This window comes from Neolamprologus multifasciatus, chromosome 3 (assembly GCF_963576455.1).
Source record: "Neolamprologus multifasciatus chromosome 3, fNeoMul1.2, whole genome shotgun sequence".
Taxonomy (NCBI): domain Eukaryota; kingdom Metazoa; phylum Chordata; class Actinopteri; order Cichliformes; family Cichlidae; genus Neolamprologus; species Neolamprologus multifasciatus.
Genome location: NC_140441.1, coordinates 3,553,190 through 3,572,080, shown reverse-complemented (window position 1 = coordinate 3,572,080; position 18,891 = coordinate 3,553,190). Strand labels below are relative to the sequence as shown.

The following is an 18,891-nucleotide window of genomic DNA, read 5'->3' as shown; positions in this document are numbered from 1 at the left end:
CTGCTGAGCTCATCCAATAGTTTTTACTGTTTAAAGAATTAGGTGAACAGGCTGATTGGTTACTATCTAAAAATATCAGCAGGAACAAACTGAAAGAACAATCAACATAGTATCAGACTGAAAAAAGAGGAGACATTGAGTCTTCATTATAACAGAGGATTTTTTATTTCTCCTAATCACAGGAGTCCCATTTTCACTCTAGTGTCACTGAAGCTTAAAAGACATAAGACAGAATTCAAAATCCTGCTCCTCACATACAAGGTCTTAAATAATCAGGCCCCATCTTATCTTAATGACCTTGTAGTACCATATCACCCTATTAGAGCACTTCGCTCTCGCTCTGCAGGCCTACTTGTTGTTCCTAGAGTATTTAAAAGTAGAATGGGAGGCAGAGCCTTCAGTTTTCAGGCCCCTCTTCTGTGGAACCAGCTTCCAGTTTGGATTCAGGAGACAGACACTATCTCTACTTTCAAGATTAGGCTTCAAACTTTCCGTTTTGACAAAGAATACACAACTCATGCACAATTACAAGCTGTATTTTTGGGGATTCATTTTTACTATGCAACAAACCCAATAAATCCAAATTGTTAATAAGCCTGAAACCTGAATGATCAACAAAGGAAATGTAAGTCTGAATCTCAAGGGACATGCACATGGATGTGTGTACAATCATTGGGCAACTAAAGGAAAAACTCAACAAATAAAATCTCCAAAAGTTGATTCTGTTCATCTGGACGTAGCGTTTTCTGGGAGAAACGTTTCTTCACTCATCCAAGTGACTTCTTCAGTCTCAGCTGACTGCAGGTTTCAAGCTTATAAACAGTACATTTGCATAATGACTGAAACCAGCCCACTGAAGGAACAATGGGCTGGGAGGTCAGTTTCTTTATAATTATGCAAATGAAAATTCTCATGACCATTGATCAACAACCACTGATCAAAGACCACTTATCAATGGCCATGAGTACCATTCACAGAGAGTTGGGGAATGGTTGCAATCGCAGAATTGTAAGATGCCTAAATAAATAAATAAAACAAACAAACAACACTCAAAAATATTTAGTATCCATGTAGCCACCTTTCTTTTCAAGGACCCTGAAAACCGTGACCTTCTTGAATGCGGCTGACTTTTTTTCTGTACTATTGCTTGAAGAAAGTATCCTTTAGCAGTTTTGAAAATTTATTTTAAGTCCATCTTCAACATGAAATGACCCAACTAGCTCATTTATGATAATAGCAGCATAAACCAGTACACCTCCATCTTGTTGGTGTCTGACTCTAAGTGGTGCCCTTTATCGGTTCAGGATTCATCCACGAGCCCATCAACAGCCATCAAGATTTTCCTTTTCTAATTCAGCCTCCCACCCACTCTAAAAAGGTTGCTCTCCCTCCCTGATCCTGGTTCTGTTGGAGGTTGCTTCATATTAAATTCTTCCTTCCCACTGTCACCAAATGCTGCTCAGAGGGGATCATCTGACAGTTGGTTTTCCTGCTAATACTGTAAGATCTTTACATGTGTATAAAGGCTCTTATCTTCAATCTGTGTTAAATTACTGTTTGATTTTTAGAGTTCAACAAATAAATACGATTTTTTCTGTTTTACAAAGTTTTCTGTCTGAAAACATGGGCTTTAACTTCAGGCAGACTTAGTGAAGACTAATATATTAAAGTTTGGAGTTTGCTGCTGACCTTTGACCTGCAGCTGAACATCTGTCAATCTGGGTTCTTCTCCCGTCACTCTGATGGTGCAGGTGTAGTTGCCGCTGTCAAAGATGTGTGGTTTCCTCAGAGTGAGGCTGAAGTCTCCAGTCTGCAGAGCGTCAGTCTTCATGGATGTTCGGTCTCTGTAACGCTGGTTTTGGTCTGTCAGCTCGTCCTCTTCCTGCTGACGCTGGTGGACGGTTGGAGGATTGAGGTCGTAGCGGCTCCACACCACTGTGGTGGGTCCAGATACAAACGGGATGTGACAGGGCAGCAGGACTGACTCCGCCCCCTCGTACACCTGCAGAGTGAGGGCTTGGTGGGACACTGTGAGGACACAGAGACACAAACTCAGGTACAACAAAGGTAACATTAAGGTTTTCTGCTTCATGTGCAGCAGCTAGCATGTATACACTCCCTTCACTGCTCTTCCCACAGTTCCTGTTTCCCTGCTGTCTGCTGAGAAGCCTGGCAAAGTGTTAACCTCTGACCTCTGATCTGTATCTACAGCAACGACCTCTGGCCTCATACCTGATAGTACAGCAAGTTTTTTAGCTTGTTGCTGACCTTTGACCTGCAGCTCTACTTCTGTCAGTGTCCGTGTGTTTCCAAATGCAGTGATGGTGCAGGTGTAGCTGCCGCTGTCAGAGGTGATGGGGTTCCTCAGAGTGAGGCTGAAGTCTCCGGTCCTCAGAGAGTCTGTCTTCATGGACGTTCTTCTCCTGTAACGCTGGTTTTGGGCTCTCAGTTCATCTCCTTCCAGGTTACGCTGGTGGACGATTGGAGGACCGAGGTCGTGGCGGCTCCAAACCAGAGTGGGCAAAAAAGGTACAGAAGTGTCCTGACAGGTGAGCAGGACAGACTCCACCCCCTCATACACCTCCAGAGCCGAGGCATGCTGGGAAACTGAGGACACAGAGACAGAAACATGAATCAGCTGTGTGTGAGTCTAAACCTGAACTCTGCATCAGTTCACTCAGAGACCTGTCAGAGTTTAGAGTCAATCTAAATGATGAGAATCTGTGCTTATATAAAACATCAGCTACCTGAAGTCCTCAAATATAAATGAGATCCTCTGTTCTTAGATGTTATTGGACCTGAACTGAAAACATTAAGGAGGTCAGAATAAAAACCAGGCTACGCTGTCACGCTCTTTTACATTAGTTTGTTGCTGCTCTCTCTGGTCAGTGTAAAGTTAAGCACACATAAAACCGTCTGTGTGGGCGATCTGAAGCCTGTCAGTGTTCAGGATACAGTCAGCTGTGGTTACTCTGGATGAACTGGTCCTTTAAACAGACCAGAGGCAGAGAAAACAGCGTGTATCTGTAAGTAAGTAAGTAAGTAAGTAAACTTTATTTATTAAGCGCTTTTCGCAGACAGACAATCACAAAGCGCTGTACACAAATATTAAAATAAACAGTAAAATCAATAAACATTATATACAATGTAAAAGATCAAATATAAATAATGCAAAAATATAAAATATGTAGATCAACGAAAGGCTTGTTTGAACAAAAGGGTTTTTAGCTGTTTTTTGAAAGAACCCACAGAGTCAAGCAAACGTAATTGTAGTGGTAAACTGTTCCACAGCCTTGGTGCAACAGACTGAAAGGCTCCGCCCCCTTTTGTCTTCAGTCGTGTACGGGGAACAACTAAGAGACTCTGAGTCTGTGAGCGGAGATGACGAGCAGCAGTGTATTTTATAAGAAGCTTGGATAAGTAATCTGGGGCCATTTAGTGCTCTGTATGTTAAAACAAGAATTTTAAAGTGAATTCTAAACTCTATTGGGAGCCAATGTAAAGAATATAAGATAGGAGTAATGTGAACACGCTTGGTAGAGCGAGTCAGTAATCTGGCTGCTGCGTTTTGTATGGCTTGGAGGCGAGAAAGAGATGATTTATCCAAGCTAGTAAACAGGGAATTACAGTAGTCTAAGCGTGATGACACAAAAGCATGAATGAGTTTTTCCAATTCAGCTGAGGAAACCATGTGTCGCAGTTTAGATATGTTTCTTAAATGATAGAAACAGGAACGAGACAAAGATTTTACATGAGAGTCAAGGCCCAGAGAAGAGCCAAATATTACACAGAGATTTCGAATATTTGACTTGACAGATGGACAGAAAGAGGCAAGAACCGGACTGATTTTAGAATGTAGCTCAGGAGGAGCTATGATCATTGTTACCATTTAGAACGAGGTAGTTGCTTGAAAGCCAATCAGAAACCTGGGTTAAGCACTGGACTAGGGTGGACAGCCTATCCAGCTGATGAGGCTTAAAGGACACATGGAGCTGAATGTCATCAGCATAAAAATGATAAGACAGGTCGCTAAAAGTTCGAATGATACCAGCTAAAGGAAGCATATAAAAAGAAAATAGTAATGGACCTAAAACTGAGCCCTGTGGGACACCACAGGTCAGGGCAGCAGTGTTAGAGGAGAACCTATCAGTCCTAACAGAAAAGGTCCTGTCTGATAAATAAATGAAGAAAACCAGTCTAGGGCAGAGCCAGATATACCAGCCAAAACCTTGAGCCTGTTAAGTAGGATTTTGTGGTCGATGGTGTCAAAGGCAGTGCTGAGATCAAGCAAAATGATCACAGAACAGTTGCCTGCGTCAGATGCCATTAATAGATCATTATAGACTCTTAAGAGAGCGGTCAAGGGTCAAGAATGTGTAATTTACATAATAGAGACCTGAACTGATTTTCAACAATTTTTTCAAGTAATTTACTTACAAATGGCAATTTTGAAATAGGTCGGTAATTACTAGCACAGGTAGGATCAAGATTCTGTTTTTTTAACAGAGGAGTTACCTCAGCATGTTTAAAATAAGATGGAACACAGCCTTGCCTCAGTGAACTGTTGATGATGGATAGTAATGTGGGACCAATGCTGGTGATGGACCCAGACAGGACAGAGGGAGGTAATATGTCTAAGGAGCATGATGAGGATTTAATTTTACCTAAAACTATAATTAGGTCATTTAGTGTGATTGGAGAAAAGGAGGTAAATGATCCAAGACAGCAAGGGGTATCTTCATAAGGGGAGGCATTGGAGGAAATTTTGGATTTCAAGTCCATCACCTTATTTACAAAGTAATTAAGGAAAGTATTACAATCTTCATCAGAAAGCAACAGAGCATGCTGGGTTGGAGGAGAAACAATACTGTTGATGGCATCAAATAGAATTCTTGAATTATTTTTGTGACGATTTATAAGCTTATTGAAGTAAGAGGATCTGGCCTCTTTGACTGACTCATTATATAGGTACAGTAGTTCTTTGAAGTGATCACGATGGACAGTCAGACCGGTGGACTTCCACAGACGCTCTGCTTTTCGATAAGAGCGTCGAAGACCACGAGTCTGATTATCTAACCATGGTGTCCGGGAATTAACAGAGCAATAACTGGTTTTGAGAGGAGCAACCTGATTTAGAATGGCAAGACAGTGTTCATTAAAATAATTAGTTAAAAGCTCAACCTCGTTAGAGGAACTTTTAAAATTAAAAAGAGAAGAAAACTTTAAAATGACAGAGTCATCGATAAAGCGCCTGCGCCTAGTAGAACCTTGAGGATGGGACTCTGAATTAACAGATACAGTAAAAGAGACTGACTTATGGTCACTAAAAACAACTTCATTTAAATTCATGTGGTCAAGGGAAACACCATAGGTGAAGACCAAGTCCAGAGTGTGCCCAGCCGTATGAGTAGGCCCTGCTACATGCTGAACAAAGTTGAAAGAGTCCATAATGCTCAGGAACTCCTTAGTGGTACTGTTTGTTGAGTCATCCACATGAATGTTGAAATCTCCAACAATGATGACCTTGCCCATTTTAATAGTGGAAGTTAAAAAGTCTTGTAGGTCTGACAAAAAAGATGCAGCAGACCCAGGTGGACGATAAATAAAAATGCCGTATATGGGCTGTTCTCTTCCAATTTTTATCATAAGCATCTCAAAGGAGTTGTAGCAGCTTGAAGAAATCATCTGGCATAAAAAAGTATTTTTAAAAATTACAGCTGTTCCACCTCCTCGTCCAGATATCCGAGGTGCACAGAGAAATGAGCAGTCAGCGGGACAAAGCTCTAAGAGATGTGAGACTTCATTCTCACGCTGCCACGTCTCAGAGATAAACATGAAGTCAAGCTTCTCAGAGCAGAACAAGTCATTTAAAATATAAGACTTATTGGCGATTGAGCGGGCATTAATTAACATCCATTTAAGGCTGCGACTCACCAGGACAGGGGTAGAGTTTCCAAGGACAGAGTCCGCGCTATGCGGTAAGCCGCGCAGCAAAGCAGGGTTCCTGCCGCGATGAGGCTTGGCTTTCCAAGCTTTCAGATGACAGCCTGGGTGGTAAACATAGTGGGCTGTGGGGATTAATCCAGTTCCGACAAGTTCCAGCCGAATCTCACCGGTAGCAACCCAGGAATAAAGCATGTTGGTCACAATCAATGAAAGAAGCTCAGAAAGCTCTTCAGTAAAACCAGTGTTAGAAATGAAACACAGCACAGCATGCTGGGTAATTACAAGGACTCCCATCAGGCACAGGGAGGCACGTCCCCCTAACTACTCATGCTGATTAACACAACACACACATGTTACATGCACTTCTCTCCACGACCACTAGATGTCTCCACACTCTGTGCTGACTCCAATGATCAGAGCTGCTGAGCCTGTTTGCAGACAGAGGAGGAGCTCCTGCTGATCCGTGTGGGACTAAAAAGCTCTGATAACGTCCATCCAGCAGCTGATAACAGGGACATTTGGTGCCATGTCAGAGCTGCACAGTCAGTCATCAGTTTGGCTCTTTAGTTTGAAGAGTTCAAAGCAGCAGCAGAGAGTCTAAAGTGTGTCACACAGCACCAAGTTTCCTTTGGTCACGTATGAAATGTGAGTCAGAGCTTCAGCTACACAACAACACACACAGCAGCTGATTGTAACATGAGCTCATCTGAAAGCCACCAAGAAGAATCCAGAGATTTGAAAGTTGCTGCTTTGGATTGTTAGTTTGATCTGAACCAGAATCCAGTGTTTGGTGGAAATCTCCTCCTGCTGCACTTCAACACATTAAAGAGAGAGAGATGAAAGAAAAGCTGATGATGAGAGCAGAGAGAGGAAGGTGTACTTACCGTGCAGGAGGATCACAAACACCACAAACATCTTCATGTTCCTGTCAAACTCAGAGACTCTTTCAAAGCCCTTCAGGACATCAGCTCACAGCAGCTTCACTTTCCTCTGCTGATCATCTACTGACACTCTCACACTCTCACACTGTCACAGCTCAGAGTTCAGCTTCACACTTTGTTAAACCACATCTGTGGAATGAAGTCCGGCCGGCCACAGATCACTTCTGAGGAAAGAGGAGGACGTCGGCTTTCCTCGTAGTTTCACGCCCGAGCGCTCCGGTTGGAGGCGGCTGCTGCGGCCTCACCCTGACACGCACAAAGCTCCACCTTCAGTCCTGACACTGAAACATCCACTGTAGCTACAATGATGCAGATGTGACCCTCAGCAGCTGGATTTCCTCTCCATAGATGTGTTTCCATGCAGATCATGGACATAAAGCAGCTCCAGGATGAAGAGTGTGAAAGAACTTCTTCCACTACAGTATTCATCACAGCACTGTGGCACTCCACAAACCCTCACACTGTCTCAATCCCTGTTTCCAGTTTACTGAGAGAAGGCCTGAAGCTCAGCCAATCACAGGACAGGAAGTGATCAGCTGACAGTGATTTGAAGCTGTCAGGGTGAGGCTGCTTCATGCAGGTGTGAAACTATGAGGAAGCTGAACGCCTCCTCTTTCCTCAGAAGTGATCTGTGGCAGTCTGCCATCATGTTTGGCTGCACACACTGAATGTGACTCACTGAAAGCTGAACCATGTTTTTGATGGTCACACTTTAGTTTAACAGCTGAACAATGAACTTTTAGAAAGTGTCAAATCTGACAAACAAACGTTTTTTCTTCATGTTGTTGAAGTTAAAGTTGTTTCAAAGGCGATAGAGCGTTTGTAACTGTGGCCCCCAGACTCTGGACTCCTTTGAGCCGGAGATCTGTGGACTCAGTGGTTTCATTTAACAAGCAGCTAAAATCTTTTTAAACTTGCTTTTGGTTCATTTCTGTTTTTATGTTTTAGCTTTTCTGTGAAGCACTTTGTGATTTTTGTCTTGAAAGGTGCTATACAAATAAAACTTTACTTACTTTACTTAAATAAAACACAGAGTTTAGATCGATTTAAAAATGTCTGTAATCCAGATGATTCCAAACAAAGTGTAAAATAAGAGCAACATGTCATTGAAGCTGTGGCTTCATTTATCACAGTGTCACAAAGAGTTTCCTGTTTTCAGCCTGTCGGCTCTCACAGTGTTATATTGCACATGTGCTGTGAGTAATAATATAAATAATAATAATAGAAATGAATCAATAAAGAGATAAACAGCACCAACAGGAGCCTGTAGAGAGTTTCTGGTCTTGCAAAGACAAACATGTTTGTTCCAACAGAACATTCAGATCATAATTCAGATGTGAAAAGCTGTCAGACAGGACAGGTTATATAAACACAGTGTTTAGTTTGTGAGAGCAGGTAAAGGCAAAGAACCAGGAATGAACTGTGGGAACCTGATTGGACGCTTTGGATTTCCTGATCTCACCACGAGTGCTGCTGAGCCCTGCTGGGGGCCAGTTTCCCCCCAACTGTCCCCTTGAACCACCTGGAGGTGTGAGAACTTAATGTTAGGCGTTAGTTATTAATGTTACTTATTTTCTTTTGTGTTTTGGGAACTAATTACTAAAGTGGGGTTAACTTTATCATTGACCTGCTTGTGTTCGGTTTATTTCCATATAGTCTAGTTTGATGCACGTTCCATGTCACAAGCTTCAAAAAGTTTGTCACACTGGGAGTGAACTATGACCCTAAAGCTAAATGCACCTTTCATTGAACATGAGCTCACTGCACAACAATGACTGCAGATCTACACACAGACACACACAGACACACACACACAGGCTGTGTGTTGAGGTGAATAACAGACTTTTAATTTGCTTCTTAGGAATAAAAACGCTTCCCAAATATTTAATATTCATAAAAATGTAGAAACATCTGGAGCACAGATGTGTAAAGATGCTGTGATATTCAAATCAGAGTCAAAATGAGGAAAGAGGAACAGACGGTTTTCAGATCAGCACACATGACCCTGCAGCAGAGTTCACTATAGTACACGGTGGTTGTAGATGGTGGACTGGAGTAAGAGCACATTTATATGAAAACAAGGAGCACAGGCTGTATGTAGAAGATGGATGAAGCCTCCAGTGACTCACACAGTCCCATCTTAAAGCTTCCAGTCTGGTGTTTTGAAACTGGCGAGAGGGAAGCGAGGGGACGCTGACGCAGCAGTAACGTGTCGCTACAGCATGAACATTGTTGTGTTGGAGACCAGAAACCCATCCATCTCTCACCAGAGTGGGCTTGTTTATTTAGAGGTGCAGTTACTGCAACGCTAAGGAAACACTGCCTCCATCTTTTACACAAAGCCTGGAGTTCCCTGCGTGAGAGCAGGCATGGACAGACCTGACTGTTGGGAACATATCCACCGACTTCTGAGCGTTGAAGTGTTGACCGGTCTGCAGGCTCAGGCAGCAGCTGACTGTTAGCCTGGTGCTGGAGAGGAAGCTGTCAGTAGCTCCCACAGAGCCTGACTGACTGTGAGAGGACAGAGGGACTTCAAATCCAGCATCGCTTCAGCCTGTGATGAACTATTCGCCGTGGTTATTTTGTAGTACGATGAATCGTGTCTGCAGATCAAAGCGTGATTGTGAGATAATTACAGGCAGTGGCTGAGATACAGTATGGTGACATTAAGTGCAGATTCCTTCAGAGCGCCATGCTTAAGATGGACAATGTCAAATTCAATTTTTCCAGAAGGAATTCAGGAGAAATATCTGTCGTTTAAAAAGATTTAATTTGCTGCAGCAGTTGAAATGACAAGTTTACAGCACTGGACCGCAGTGTGACACAACAGTCTGCCTCACACCAAGGATGACCCTCATTGGGCCGTACAGCTCATGTGACAGTAACAAAGATTATTATGGCCGTCTTCTCCCAGAACCAAACAGTCTGCTGTGAATCCTCCCCGTTCAGTCTGACCTCGCCTGGTTTCTGCTCCTACATACATACAAGTCCATGATTCCCTCATTTTAACTCTGATTTGGCTCCAATCAGACCCTGAGAAACATATTAGTTTTTTAGCTGATGTTCAACTTTCCAAGAGCCATTTTTCTTATTTTGTCTGTCTGCTGTTTGTTCTGTGAGTTCACATGTCTGCTGTTAGACTGTTTAAACGGGCCTATCAGAGCCTGTTGCCGGGCAGATTATTCATCCTGGAGCTGCGGCTGTGGAACAGCCACAGCAAAAGATGTTTGCACACACAAATATAACGACTCACACTTCTTGTTCATATATCTCACTCATTCATTTGGACTTTGGTGAAATCCATTAGTTCTATTTGGAGCACATTTAGTGAGCTTTTGTACAACACAGTTAAATTCTGTCTGTTTTCCTGCTGCTGAAGGCTCCATGTGACTGCTGAGGGCTGCTGGTAGTTCTACACAGGAAGTGCTGATTGGACCAAACCCAGCACAGCCCTCTCATTGGGGGCCAATGTTTGTGTTGTTGTTAGATGATTGTTGGTATTTGTGTTGCCCTCATGTCTCACACTGCTCTGATCAGCCAGTATTTAAGTCCTCTTTGTTTCTTGTGGGTCGGCTCACTTTGATTGTGTTGAGCAGTTTGGAGTGAAGTTATTTGACTTTAGTTCTGATCAGCTGACCTCTCTGAGGCTCTGTGTCACTTCCTGTTGGATATTTGTGCATTTTTGGTTAAATAAAAGACACTTTTTCCCAAAATGGCTGCTGTGTTCTCGCGTCTGAGCGGCTCGCTCCATCACACTCGCCCCAAAACATGAATGTGATAGACAACAATGTGAGCAGATTAACAACACTGTGTCAGGATTTAGAGAGGTCACATGTGCTAGCCCGGGACCTCTGATTGGTCCACAGCTTCCTCACATGTGTGACTGTGTGGAGCTGTGGGGACGGACTTTAAAACTACAAAAAGATCAATACAGGTTATCAACGAGGCCGGGTTCTCTGATCACAGCGATCCTCTGTTTCTAAAGTCCCACATGATCACATTTATGATGTGGTTTCTTTTCAAATCATGCAAATAAAGTTTAAAGTCTGCGTGTCTCCAGACTGTGTCCACAGTGTTTCAGTGCAGCAGAGTGAATCTGATTTACTGGCAGCTTTTTGTCCTTTCACTGAACAAGAAGCTCCAACAGAGATGAAATGAAGATGTGTTTCTATCGTTGCTTCATGATGGAATAATGCTGGCATCAATATAAAAATGGGACTTTTGGTTGTCGGTGATATTTGTGAGGCTCACATGTGTGAATGTTGTTGTTTGGAGGCTCAGCAGCTTTAATGAGAAGAATGGAGGCCAGGCATATATCAGCACTGCTGCTGCCTGAGCCTGTTCACTCCCTGCTTGGTGTCCACACTGTGGACTTTATATGTGCTCTTTATACTGTCTGTGTCAGAGCTGACGGCTCAATACACACAAATATGCCACATAGTGGGAACCCACATTCTGTGCTGCACATTTCCAACAGTGCTGTTTGTGTGTCTGTGGAACAAAGTTTAGACAAAGGTTCAGTTTATACATGAGGACTCCACCTGTGGCTCAGTAGGTGGTGCAGATCATCTACTGGCTCTTCCACTGGCATGTTGATGTCACAGATAGTAGAATGAAGGGATCCAAATGCGGAGCTTTTGGGGAACAGACAGCAATCTGTCACCAATCTTTGCATTTTATTATTATCTCATAACACTTGTTTAATCAGCTGCCATCTCTCTTGTGGACTTGTTAATGTCTACAGTCTCAGATCAACACAGCCCTCCTGCACTATCAGCAGCAGGAGCAGCAGCAACTCCTCAACAGCAACATTGTACCCATCAGGTAAAACATAGGCCACATTTGCTTTGTTCCTTGAAACATCTCTGCACGGCCCTGAGACAAAACAACCACCGCAGACACAGGGGTGCAGTTTAGAAAATGATGTGTGCGTCTACATCAGAACTTACGTTTTAAGCTGTAGACTCCATCAAGAATGCATGGGGTGTTTAGGTGCACCTCATAAACTCAGCAACCCTCCCCCAGAAGCTGTGACAGTTAATTAAACTGCTTTAAAAGTGTTATCATTATTATTATTTCATGTTTAGATGAGGACTGAATTTACGATCTCTGAGCCAAACTCACAAAACTCTTAATAATGTAGTCAGGTTGGTTCAACACATGCACGAAAATGCTGGAGATGCAGCTTCAAAGTGCAGAAAATAGTTTATGAAATGACAGCTTGGAGAAAGAAGAAGCTCAGACAAAACTAAGCAAAAAACAAATAAATAATAAATATAATAATAGAGACAGAATCAGACCCTGTCACAGGCGGGTACACCGGGCTGTCGGGGTCCAAGCATTCGTGACCTTCCTGCTGGCAGCTTCAGAAGATCTGCCTGCAGACACACAGACACACACACACACACACACACACACACACACACACACACACACACACAGACACACACACACACACACACACACACAACATTTCATGAAGTGATGGCAGTGAACATTTCTGAATCCCAACCATAAGACAACAAACAATAAAGTAAACACAGTGATGACATCAGAAGGTCCATACAGACTGACGTGTCTCCTGTACATAATCCATATTTGATACTGATCACTGATTGTTAATGACTCACGTGACGCTCTGACAGGAACAAAGAATGTAGAAATGTTAACCTTTAATGAAACCTGAGAAACAGTGAATCCACTGATGACAGACACAGAGTGGGTGTGTTCAGTATCAGATGAGTCCGGCAGCACTGAGGGTCCACAGATGGGAGAGGCTGTCCTTTAAGGAGGTTTGACATGTGAGAGATTTGTCTTTATGGTTTATACTAAAGAACAAACTGTACTAACTCAAAGATTTGACCTGAGGAAGAGTCAACTTTAACCCCAAACTTTATTAAACTAACCTAAATCTAGCCGAGTAGTTCTGCTGCCTGAACCTGACCAAAGTGTAACTGAAACACATTAAAATACTAAACTGACTCTGACTTCTGTGAGCGTTTGAAGAAAGCGTCTGTGTTTCACAAAGCTGAGAGGTCAGCGGTCCCCCACAGGCTCTCTGAGATGGTCTGATCAGCTTCAGTCCGACACTGAGAGTCTGTTACAGGAGCTCTTTGGTTCTCAGCACGTTTCTCCCAGTCCAACAAACCTTTGTGGCCTTAAATGCATCCCTGTAGCAGGGCGAGGGCGCCCTCTGCTGGTGGACATCAGTGCTCACATAAAGACATTCAGGAGCTTCAGCAGCTTCAGTGAAGACTTATTTAAATGTGTGTGACATCACACAGGACACAACCTGGAACACTGCTGCTGCATTCAGAGACCGTGGGAAACACAGGACTTTCTTTTAAAAGTAGTGTTTCACAACACTGTATTTTAGACATGCCATGCTGAAAGTCCAGATTCCAAACAAGCTCATATAAAACAGAAACACTAGAGCAGGACGCTGAGAAAAGTCCATTAAAACTCATAAAAGGTATGAAAATACAACCACTTTGTCATGGTCCAGAGCAGGATTACTCTGTGTTTGTGCGTTTTTATAAGTATGCTTCGTTTCAGGTAGTTTCTGGTTTATTTTGGTGCTTTCTAGTCTTTAGATTTTGTTTCTGTGCCTCTCTTCTGTCCCTTGTGTTACGTCCAGCTCGTCTTTGATGTTTGTGTATTTCCTGTTTTACTTTGACAATCCCGTGTCCTGTGTTAGTGCATCCTGTTTTGCTTCCTCTCTGTCTTGTCATGTGTGATTAGTCCCAGCTGTGTGCTGTGCAGTTCAACATTACACTAATCTAGAGAAACACCAACGTACTAAGAAACACAAAGCTGTGAGCACTTTAAGTGTTCCAGCTGAACAGCAAACATAAATCACAGTCTTCTGTTTGGAAGGGCGGCAACAGTTGAGAGCGTTGCTGCCTGAATGACAAACACTGAGGTGAAAGAAGATGGCAATCAGAAAGTAATGGCTATTGTTTGCAGCAAACGATTTTCTGAGTGTTTTATTAGTAATACTTGGTGTTGTGAATGGTTTCCAGCTCTCTAATAGTGTTTCTTAGAAAATTGTTTGATGTCAGTGGAGCTAAAAGTAGAAACGTTGTTTGCTACTATTCAACATTCAGGGAACGAGTGAACATTTCCTCAAGGACTTCAACTCCAACTCTTCTCCCACCTCCTCTCAATTGAAAAAAAAAAACATGGTAAACTTGTGATATGCTGACTTTAAGTTGCAGAATTTTTTATTTAGTTTTGACTGACAGTTTTATGACTAATACATGCTTTGAAAAATTCTTATATTTGTACAGTCGTACCTAATCACACTGGACAACACAGGTTTGCAAGGCGTGTCTGGTTGCTGGTGAAAAATGTGCATTCTCCAACCTGACTGCTGGCTGGTGAGATTAGTCACAAAGAGGGTCGTCCACCAAAAACCTCCATGTGACTGCTTTGATGGACTGAAGGTTGTCCTGATTGGCTGTAGCTTGCATGGGAGACACCAACGTGTCTGTAAATACTCGCTGAGGATTAGCCAATCTGTGGAAAGTGTCTTTAGAGTAAAAGTTGAAGCTGAAGCACGTTGGTTGCAGAGGTAAAGCCCAGCTTTTACTTTGAAAGTGAAGCTCTATGTCTCTCGTTTAGATTGCACTTTCTCAAGTTGTTGATTTTGCAGGTAAACTTCTATGCAGACTGTGGGCAACTGCAGCAATCTGTTCGAGGCCCATGTGTCTGGGACATAACTAAAGGTGGATTTACATCTTTGTGTCCCTTCATGTACCTGTTAGATGAGACAAAGCAAAATGCCAGTTCAGCACCACAAACCTGTGGAGATGGATCGTCCTGCAGTCCTTTAATAAGACAGTAGAGTTTAACCTCTGTGCTGCTGAATGGCAGCTGGTTGAAACGTTAGCTTGAATAAGAAGAACAAATGTGAATTTGTTTACTTCAAAAAGCTCTTTGTCTGTTATGATTTCTGTCTTTTCCCGACAGGGAAGAAGTTAAGGACAAACAAAAAGCAGAAGTTTGAAAAAGCTTCACCTTCTTTAGAAGCTCTTCTACATATTTTTCTACATATGATGAAAGCAGCTCTGAGAAGCCTTGTATAGGACCAGTACAGGACCCTGACCAGTTCTTTTCATTAAGTTTTTAACTCTGGTTAGCAAACAGCTCGTAGGCATCTTGTTGTCAGTTTTTATTGCGGCTTTATTTTATATTTTATCTCATTTAGTCCTTTTATAGCTCTTTTAATGCCATCCTGTGACATCTGAGGACATTTCAAAGGGATCAGATGTGATTTGTTGTCCCCTGAGCCTGTTTGGTGGTTGAAACGTTAAAATACCACAGAAATGGGAAACATGATGCTCTCAGTTTAGTCAAGAAGCCGGATATGTAAATAAAGCCCTTGGTGTGCCACATACTAAGATAAGACTTGTTTCACATGCACACTTTAGTTTGTTGACAGCTTATTAAAGAGCACGAGTCACTGTGCCAGTGTCATTATGAGCCTCAGCATAGAGCACTATCAAACATCGCTGATTAGAGGAAAGATCTCGTCTATTCACCAACAGCTATTTTCTAAATAACAGTAACATTGTGATAAACAGGAAGAGGCAGCGATTGGCAAATAATCCTAATTATTACTGTTCTTTTGGTCTGTTTGCAGAAACATGGCAGACATGTTGCTGCCCTTGAGAGAACATCATTGAAGTGAAACACAGAAGACAACAAAGATATTTGTAATGTGAGAAACTGCAAGGACATGAGCCAAAATCCAATAAAGGGAGCATCACTCCCCGAGGGGTTTAATGTCTTCTCACGTTTATGGAAATGTCCAAAGATTTGCAGTCATGCCTAAAAGGCTACAAAAGTGTAAAAGTGCCGTGAGCGGTCAGACATGAAACTTTGATGTTTGTCACTGGAGGAGGAAGTTTCCATGACTTTGATTTAAAGACAAAGATCAAAGAAGTGCTTCCTGTAAATCACAGGTGAACCTTTATGAGCCTGTAAGCTCTGCCAGTCAATTCACAACGTTGAAGCTTTTCCAGCTCTTTAACATGGCTGTAGGGAGCTCTGCCCGAAGTCTGAAGCCCAGGGTTTAGACATGACCCACACAGAGTAGAGACCAGTCAGGAATCACATTATAATATCCACTCTAGAGTGAACAAATCAGGTGTCTACTAACCAAAGAATCTACAGACGGTGTTAAGTGTGCATCATTTCTATACAGTCAAAGTCAATAGAAAATGATGTTAAATGATGATGAAGTGAGTGAACCAGGCCACACAGAAATCTGATCCCAAACACTGATTCAGGTAGATTATAATAAACTATAATACAGATATATTTCTCATTCTAATCCACAAATAGAAAGTACTTCATGTGTTGGTCTGTGGGGCATCTCTGATCTCTAGTGTCAAACAAAACCCTCCATTTGAATTTCATTTTGAAGAAGAACACAAAGCTGTAGAGACACAAATCTGCTGAGTCGGCGGGTAACAAGGGAAGATTTTCTCCGTGTGAGCCGACGGGTTTGAACCCACCGTCGGCCTTTCTGTGAGGAGTCTGCATGTTCTCCCCACGTCTGCGTGGATTATTTGCTGAGTCTAAATGTGCCAATGCTCGTCTGTCTCCATGTGTTAGGCCACCTGTGGATCACTTCCTAGTTAAAGGAAGACTCTTCTTAAATCTCTTGTTGTGAGAAGCAGCCCACACCCACTGATGCACATGGGCACTCAGTCATGTATCAGAGTGGGTAATAAGGTGGAATAAGAAACCAGCAGTAAAACCCTGCATGAACAGACATCTGCTCCAAGCACAGAGACACGTTTTCAACAATGTATTAGCTGTTATTGGTTCATGCATGCAGCTGCAACAGATGTTGTACAATGGTCATCATGTAGCTGGAGCTGGACTGGACCCACTCAAGGTAACTGCAGAGAATCACTGGAGGAACTTCTTTCACAAACTTCTGCATTCAAGCAGATCCTTCAAATATACAGGGCTCCTTTTTACCAGCATGTTATAGAATAACTGTGGTCGGCCTGAAAAATAACTATGAACTCATCATTTATTTAAATGCAGACTCCCATTCTGCTTTTACAACATCTGATTATTGTCCACATGAACTGGACTGAATGTGATTGGTGTGAGTAGTTGGAACTGTGACATCAATGGTGTCTCTGCCTCCTCCGTCATAAAGAAAGCCCAGCAGAGGATGTACTTCCTGAGGCAGCTGAAGAAATTCAACCGCAATCATCGAGTCCATCCTCACCTCCTCCATCACCGTGTGGTACGCTGGAGCCACCATCAGGGACAAACAGAGACTGCAGCGTGTTGTGCGCTCTGCTGAGAAGGTGATTGGCTGCAGACTCCCATCTCTGCAGGACCTGTACACCTCCAGGACACTGGGGCGTGCAGCTCGGATCACAGCTGACCTTCTCACCCTGGACACAGTCTGTTTGACCTGCTCAGGCAGGAGGCTCCGGTCCATTCGCACCAGAACCTCTCGCCATAAGAACAGTTTCTTCCCCTCTGCTGTTGGACTCATGAACAATAACCGTATGACTGTTCCCACCACTAACACATGACCCTACGCTGTGTTCACTGCATCATTCCATGTTTGCACTGATCACCACCTGCACTCATGTATATATCTATCTACTTAGCACTTTTAATTCTTATTCTTATTTTCATGTCTATTTAAGTGTTATATGACAGTATGTTTGCACTGAGCACCGCAGCAATTTCCTAATGTTGTAAACCTGCTCAACATTTGGCAATAAAACCCTTTCTGATTCTGACTCTGATTCTTCTCTCTTAAACACAATTAGTCTCTTTAATTCTGACTGAAACTGAAGTCAAGTAAACACAACTACACATCTTTGTATAGAAAGCTCACACAGTCACTTTCACTTTAGAATGAAAGAGTAAACTGAATGAATGTGTCGGCTTTATAATGTGCATGTTTCTCACAGAGGGGACAAAAGCCACACAGGTCAGGTTTCACAGAGATTTGTCTTTATGGTTTATACTAAAAAACAAACTGTACTAACTCATAGATTTTGTCCTGAGGAAGAGTCGACTTTAACCCCAAACTTTATTAAACTAACCTAAGTCAAGCCGAGTAGTTCTGCTGCCTGAACCTGACCTAAGGTCTCTATTTCACACAGATACAGTATGGAGCTTGTGGTTAAACTTCCTGTCAGACACACGTATTTGTCTCTGCTCTGATCCAGATTAACCACAGCTGACTGTATCCTGAACACTGACAGGATTCAGATTGCCCACAGAGACAGTTTTGTCTGTCCTTGTTGTGCTGTTTAACTTTACACTGACCAGTGTAAAACTAATGTGAAAGAGCGTGACAGAGTAGGCTGGGTTTATTCTGTCATCTCAGTGTTTTCCGTTCAGGTCCAATAACATCTAAGAACAGAGGATCTCTTTTATATTTGAGGACTTCAGGTAGCTGATGTTTTATGTCCTCACCAGTGTTGGGCAAGTTACTTTGAAAAAGTAATTAATTATAGTTACTAGTTACTTCTTCAAAAACGTAACTGAGTTAGTAACTGAGTTACAATATTCTAAAAGTAATTAATTGCTTGAAAAGTAACTATTGTGTTACTTTAAAAAAAAACATGTAACCCTCTGGGGTCCAGGGTATAATTGGCCATTTTTGACTACTTTTGATTTTCCCTCCACATTTCACCTTTAAAAACTGTTTATTGCCTTGGTGGTATCATTCTTTTCAGCACAACCTCACGTGTCTGAATTTACAGTCATGTTTTCATTTTGACAGACTGTATTAAAATGGTACCATCAGTCAGCTCCCTTTGGCCCCAAACTCAATTAGAGACATTTCAGTGGGAAACCTTTTACCCTCAGGTAGCTTTAAATGAATATAGTAGTAATAATTTAATAGCAGGTCTCACAGTAAGAAGGTCCTGAGTTTGATTCCACATGACTGGGCCTGTCTGTGGGGAGTGTGTTCCCGTGTTTGCGTGGGTTCTCTCCGGGTTCCTCCATG

General features: G+C 42.5%; 1 protein-coding gene and 1 long non-coding RNA gene across 4 annotated transcripts in view; one reads left to right on the top strand and one right to left on the bottom strand.

Annotated features, from left to right (window-relative positions):
- LOC146521102 (uncharacterized) overlaps positions 1 to 7,311 on the bottom strand; it is a 33,696-nt gene extending 26,385 nt beyond the window's left edge. For 2 of the 3 annotated variants that reach the window (XM_085154320.1, XM_085154321.1), the window contains exons 1-3: positions 6,831 to 7,311; positions 2,269 to 2,607; positions 1,690 to 2,028 (exon numbers count right to left, since the gene is read on the bottom strand). In XM_085154320.1, coding sequence (XP_085010446.1) covers positions 1,690 to 2,028; positions 2,269 to 2,607; positions 6,831 to 6,867 — 715 coding nt within the window. In that variant the 5' untranslated portion in view covers positions 6,868 to 7,311. The remainder of the gene's footprint in view (positions 1 to 1,689; positions 2,029 to 2,268; positions 2,608 to 6,830) is intronic. The other variant, XM_085154319.1, reaches the window with a different exon arrangement.
- Positions 4,168 to 7,116, top strand: LOC146521103 (uncharacterized). The gene is made up of 2 exons (XR_014873260.1): positions 4,168 to 4,632; positions 4,840 to 7,116. It is a non-coding gene; the product is annotated as an uncharacterized LOC146521103 (long non-coding RNA).
- Positions 7,312 to 18,891: the final 11,580 nt, after the last annotated feature.